Source organism: Limulus polyphemus, unplaced genomic scaffold (assembly GCF_000517525.1).
Source record: "Limulus polyphemus unplaced genomic scaffold, Limulus_polyphemus-2.1.2 Scaffold6218, whole genome shotgun sequence".
NCBI lineage: Eukaryota > Metazoa > Arthropoda > Merostomata > Xiphosura > Limulidae > Limulus > Limulus polyphemus.
This window is the reverse complement of record NW_013671828.1, coordinates 2774-9403: the sequence shown is the minus strand read 5'-3', so window position 1 is coordinate 9403 and position 6630 is coordinate 2774. Positions and strand designations below refer to the sequence as shown.

The 6630-nt window shown below is 29.8% G+C and overlaps 1 protein-coding gene across 3 annotated transcripts in view; it reads left to right on the top strand.

Annotated features, from left to right (window-relative positions):
• LOC106473490 (dual serine/threonine and tyrosine protein kinase-like) overlaps nt 1-3696 on the top strand; it is a 46359-nt gene extending 42663 nt beyond the window's left edge. For all 3 annotated transcript variants that reach the window (XM_022401916.1, XM_013934175.2, XM_022401917.1), the window contains 3 exons: nt 764-926; nt 1879-1962; nt 3442-3696. In XM_022401916.1, coding sequence (XP_022257624.1) covers nt 764-926; nt 1879-1962; nt 3442-3696 — 502 coding nt within the window. The remainder of the gene's footprint in view (nt 1-763; nt 927-1878; nt 1963-3441) is intronic.
• The last annotated feature ends 2934 nt before the right edge of the window (nt 3697-6630 follow it).

Here is a 6630-nt window from a genome sequence, read left to right as displayed (position 1 = left end):
AATTTCTTATAACTTATCCAGGTACATCCAGTGCATGTCAGAGGCCTGCAGAATTTTGAAAGCACAGTAAGGATGGCAGGGAAACCAGGGATATTTCCTAATTCTTGCTTTCTAGCTTACACAAGCCCATATTAACTTTGTCAGACGGTCCTACTGGGAGCCCGTAGTGACTGCTGAGTTTAACAGCCCTGTTACTGTTTTAAATAAATCCTTTGTGCAGAGCCATTGTCAAAAAAATGAACAAGTGGGTGAGTCTATTTCAAATTGGTAAGAAATATCTCAGGGTATAACTCTGGGCTGCCCAGGCCAGTCCTAAATTCAGTTCTTTCCAAAATATCCAGGGGTAGCCCTGAACATGATTTTTGTAGAGAGGCCCAACCATTTTGTGCTATGCCATTGGATATATGGTGTAGATATTTCTTTTTTAGTTTACAGGTGTTTATATGTGTGTATGTATATACACACATACAGCTGTTTATGTGTCTATATATATATGTGTGTGTGTGTGTGTGAGTGTATGTATGTATGTGTCTATCTATACATATATTAATGTACTTTCATGAAAGTAAAAAAAAAGTAAGAAAAATATGTTTGGTAAATCACTTTAAAAAACCCAATGAAACCTTAATGTTTTCTACAGTTAAAAGAAGAATGCCATCCTTTCTTTGTCACTGAGGTCCACTTGTCAAAATTAAGCACTATATAGTTTAATTTTTCTGTACATGTGTGTAAATATATGATTATTTCTTATGTACTTCTGTAGAAGTATAGCAGAACATGAGCGTGTTGTTCAAATCCAAGGTTCTGTGATTGACCATTCTTATGGAGGTGGAAATACTCCGGCTGTTCTACTTATTATGGAAAGGCTACAACGAGATCTCCACTCTGCTATTAAAGCTGGGCTGGACTTTAATACGCGACTTAAGGTAAAAATTATTGAAAATGGTCAATAGATTATCAAAATATAGGATAATAATAGTTAAGATCTATTTAGTTAAACTTGCTTTACTGAAAAATACTTATGTGATTGATTACTTGCAGGTTGCTTGACGACAAAATTACATGTTAGAAAATAAAATTATTTGATACTACTTGATAACTTAGTTATTATTGAAAATGGTCAATAGATTATCAAAATATAGGATAATAATGGTTAAGATCTATTTAGTTAAACTTGCTTTACTGAAAAATACTTATGTGATTGATTACTTGCAGGTTGCTTGATGACAAAATTACATGTTTAGAAAATAAAATTATTTGATACTACTTGATAATTTAGTTCGCAATATGTTGCAATAACACTTTATTTTGGCCAATCAGAATGAAATTTGTATTGAAATAGCAGACATAAGGTTGAAACCAAACTGTATTTATATATTGGAATCAAAATTAGTAGAAAGATAATTTCAATAAAGATTTGGAAGAGTTTGTAGCACAAAATACTAAGAGACTGAATGCATGAAATACAGTTTATAAATTTGTAAATATTATATTTAGCTTATACAGCTGTAAATCTAATAGCTTGACATAAAAATAAATTCTGACTGTTTTATATTAATTAAATTTTTGTGAAGAAATATTTATCTGAACCAAAATAGTCAAGTTAGGCTGAGCATATCTTCTGGCTTAAAAACTTGAAAGTATTTTTGATAGTGTTGAGAATCATGTTGGAAATACTGCCAAACCCTGCTAAAGACTGAAAAATAAATAGAATTGTAAAACAAATAAGTTTCATTGTCCTTGATTTTTGTCTCTAATTTGTTTGTTTTCTGTGCTTGTATCTGTGGTTTATTAAATAATTTGTTAATATTTTTTTTGTTTGATGTGCTTGTATCTATGGCTTATTAAATAATTTGAAAGTTTTATAAACCTTCTCAGATTGCACTGGATGTCATACAGGGTATTAGATTTCTTCATAGTCAGGGTCTTGTTCACCGGGACATTAAACTGAAAAATGTATTGGTAAGTTTAAAGCTTCCTGTCAAGTACATATGATACTTTTTTCCTTTGAAGTTTATTTCTAAACAAGGTCCTCCTCCTTTCATAAATAAATACTTTTTTAAGAAAATATTTTGTTAACCTCACCCTTTTTTTGGTGAGGTTCTAAACATCATTTGAGCAATAACTAGTCTGTTCAATTTAGAAATCTATTATAACACTGAATGCAATGTTAACACGTTAACATGTTCTTAAAAATTTAATTGTTTGGGTAACTGAAATTTTGTATTGATAAGTTGCTAAGCTTAAGAAACACCTAAACATTGTTTACATAATCTCAAAGGTATTGGGTACACAGTCTCATAGAGTATACTTGGACAAATTTCAAGACATTATGTAAGAAAATGAATAGTTATTGTTTGCACAAGTTGAATTGAAAGGTATTAAGTTATTACATGTCTTATCACCATATAACTAACAAAGTTAACCAATACTTTGTATCATACCAGTTTTGTTTATTTTGTAAGTACTTATTTTCTATACTTAGAAAGATCTCATTCACTGATACATTTATGTTATTGAAAGGTTAGTTAATTAACATTCCGTAAATGTGCAGTTTGTTAAGAGGTAAGATAAATTATTAATTATTTGATAAAGTTTTTTATATTTCCTGCTTTTGTAAATAAATTAGTTCATCCAATTACATAGGTATATACCAAATCAATATTTAAAAAAAAATTATTATATTATCGTGGAATATTTATATAAACTATTTCTTATTTATGATATTTTTTTATAGCATAAAACTAATAAAAATGATACAAATTTTCCCTGGTTATTATTCCATCAAAAACCTATAAAACGAAAGTTTTTTTCAGAATCTGATTGTAATCAAGTGAATTAGAGCAGCTGCATGATTAGTGGTTCATAATCTTTTTTTTTATAATTCAGGAAAATCTTTCAACCTTGCATTTATAAAACAATATTAAATTATGGCATATTGTTAAGGGATTAAAGATTTGTAATTTCAGAGTTAAAATTTTATCAAAATATCTGAAATGTGTAACTTGTTGATGAACATATCACCTGCATGAAAGGCCATAAGAAACCTAACAATAAAAGAAAACTACAAGTGACACAACAAACCTTTCTTCATGATAAAACTGTGTTTGTATGATCACTGAATCAGTCTAGCATTACAAATGTTTAAAGTGTCTGCCTATATTATCAAAGTATGTGTGACATAGAAAAACCTTATAAAAAAGTGATTACATGAAATAGAACAGAATTAGTTTTCTAAGTAACTTAATTTTATTAAAGGGTGGGGAGGGGGTTGCTATGGCCATTGTTCTGTATTTCATTACTATTTTCTTAACAGTATGCTAAGAATAAAAGTCAGACTGGTTTTGAGGTTAAGCATTATTTTTGTGTATAATTTTGTAGCGTTATATCATTAACTTGTTTGGTGTGTCTGTTTAATGGAACTGTATAATTTCTTTGTAGCTTGACAAGAAAAATAGAGCAAAGATTACAGATCTGGGGTTTTGCAAGCCTGAAGCTATGATGTCTGGTAGTATAGTTGGCACTCCAATCCACATGGCTCCAGAACTGTTTAGTGGTCATTATGACAACAGTGTTGATGTGTATGCTTTTGGAATACTCTTTTGGTATCTGTGTGCAGGTCATGTGCAACTTCCTTATGCATACGAGCAGTGTCAGACTAAAGATCAGCTTTGGAACTGTGTTAGAAAAGGTTAGTACAGTATGCTGCTGTTGCATACCTACTTCCTGAAGTTTAATAATCTTACTGATCTAAAAAAGTTTGGTAGATTAAGACCTCAAGTTTAACCCTATTGCTGCGGGTATCCTTTACTGCTCATTACACAAGGTTTTAGTCTCTTACATTCAAAATTTTATTAAACTACTTTTTGTTTATGTTATACCCATTAGAATAGCATAAAATCTTAGCTAATAATCCATTTTTTAATATATATAAGTTTTAAGCTCTTAATTCTACAAGGCAATATTTAAAAAATCCTGAATTTCTCATGGTGTGACACACGTGACATATTTTACGCTAGGCATCTTGTCTCCTCTATTATATCCACCACCCCTTAGAAAAATATGATATTAAAAGTAAATTATTCACTATAAAATCGTCATTGCTTCGACAAATCATCTTTTTTATAGTCTGCAATTTTATTTCGTTACAGAGCTATCCAATAGAAAATCAAACCCATTCTGCCAAACTCACCTGTCAAATCCTCTCTTTCAGGATTTGTTAATAGTTCTCTCTTACATTTAATTATATATTACCTATAACCAATAGAAAGTCAAGGTCTTCATCTATCAAATGACATATTGTATAATGTTGTGTTCTGAATGGTTAAATGTTAATTTCACTTAGAGTACCAACATTATTTTAGTGAGAAAGTTAACGACTAGCTTGGATGAATTTGTAACAACTCTTGTCGCATAGTAAGAAAGCCAGAAAATTGTTGAGAGGTAAGGGAATTTGTCTACTTTTTGCATGTTATTAGTCTATATTATTTGGTGCATTATTTAATTCAATAAAAAATTAAGTGCATTACTATCATTAGTATATGGTAATTAGGGTTAACTCTCTTCACCAATCGACAGCAAGAAAAAAAGAAAGATTGGTTAAGTATTTTACTTCTTGTTTTTCATGTTTTTTCTTTATGTATAATTATAAAAGTAACTAAAATGTAAAAATTGGGATCTTTTTAGGTTAGTTAAGATTAGATTAGGTAAAATAAATAATGATAATAATAAAATTGTTTCATGAGGCAGTTCGTGGGTAATGTAATTCATTAGCGTAACACAAGCTGCACGATCCCCGAGTAATTTACAACTTATAATGGCGCGGATAGTAGTTAGACATGGTTCAAAGGGCAATAAATCCATAAAATTTAATTATACGTAGATGTATACTGTTACAAATTTAGAGCTACTTAGGATAAACGAATGTAGTTTCATGTTACAATATGAAGTCATTCTAGAAAGAAAGAAGTGTAATTTAGATTTATTTCAATTTTTTTGGTTGTTACGAGGTTGGTCGAATTGACCGTTTTTGTTTCAAGATAGGATAGAGAAAATAACAGATAAACTATAAAGTTTTACTGAAAAAAAATGTTGAAATGTATTTAGGAGATTTTAGGGATTAAACAAAGGAAATTTGAGATTTTTGAAATGAGGAAAAGTATTTTTAATTTTAATATGAAAATTACTTTTCACACAGACTATTCAAAACAAATACTCAATATATTTTGGGACAAATCTTTATTTTTTTTTTATTAAAAATACTTCATGATTTTTTGTATGTGAAAGACTTGTAATATTAATGGAAAGACTGCCAAATTTTGTGAAGATATACACACTATATTGAAAGTTAGAAGTATTAAATCTATAAAGACTTTAAATGAGTCAAAGAAGTCACGTGGTTGGTCAAATTGACCGAGACCGTGTTGATAGAGTTAATAATCTTACTAATCTATAATTTTTCTGATGTGAGTCTACTTAGAAAAATTTACAAGAGTTTTTAAACAAATTACAGTATTGAAAATTGGAAGAGGCTTACAATTTGAGGAGAATTAGTATTGCTAATTTTTGTGGGTTTAAGAACAGTCTCACAAGATTTACAAATTATCATCAACAAACTTAGTTTTTTTTGGCCGTGTGTTTCAGTATTAAGTCATATTAAAGAACATACTCGTGGCAAACATTAGAACTTACTGAGTATGACAAGTCATGCCTCCCTAAAGTGTAATCTAATTTCTTGCTAAAACTGCTAACTTTATCAATAAAATCTAACGGTATTACTTCTCATCAAATTGTACGACTGTTCCAAGTTTCAGAAACTTCACACTAGTCAATAATTGTTTGAGTTATGTTTTCTTGAATTAGCAAAAATGTTTTTCTTGAGTTTGATTTCAAGTAATTGTTAACCAATGTGTATACAATTTCGTATCGTAGGTGTCTTCAAATGGGTATATTTTTCTTCTTAATGAAGTTTTGATATTTCATATACCCATTTGTGTTTGCCCTCTATAAAAGTCAACAATAAGCTGGTTTACATGTAATCCTGTATTTGAGTTCTCTCTTCTTATAAGGTTAATATGTGTGTTTATATAGTGGTATTTGCAAACACCTACAAGAAACAGCCATTATTTTACAGTATTTTCTTCAGATTTCAAAGAACTTAGTAGATTAGCTTCATTCTCAGACAGCCAAAGTTCACAATATTAATTTCAGGGAGAGAGTTTTTGAGATTCAACAATACTGTTATTATCATGATATCTTTATATGTTTGATGAACGGGTGACTGACCATCCATGTTCAACTACCTTGCTTCCACCAACCAACCAATCTTGTTTAGCACCTACCCAATTTTGTATGCATACATCACTTGAAATAGATCTGTTTAAAAACATATCAAAGCTTTAAATGTATTTAGCATTGTACTTCCAGCAGGCTTTCAGACATTTTTCAGGAGGTGGTCGAGTGTTCTGGGAGATTTAGGCTGTCTGTTCATTATTGATTTTCCAGTTACTTTAATATTTACTGCCATTCAGAACAAAACTAAAGATCAACCTTGTAATGAGTATATCTAATTAGATATGCTTTTTTTATGTTGTTACTTATAAAGATTAGAAAGAACTGATGAAACAATGC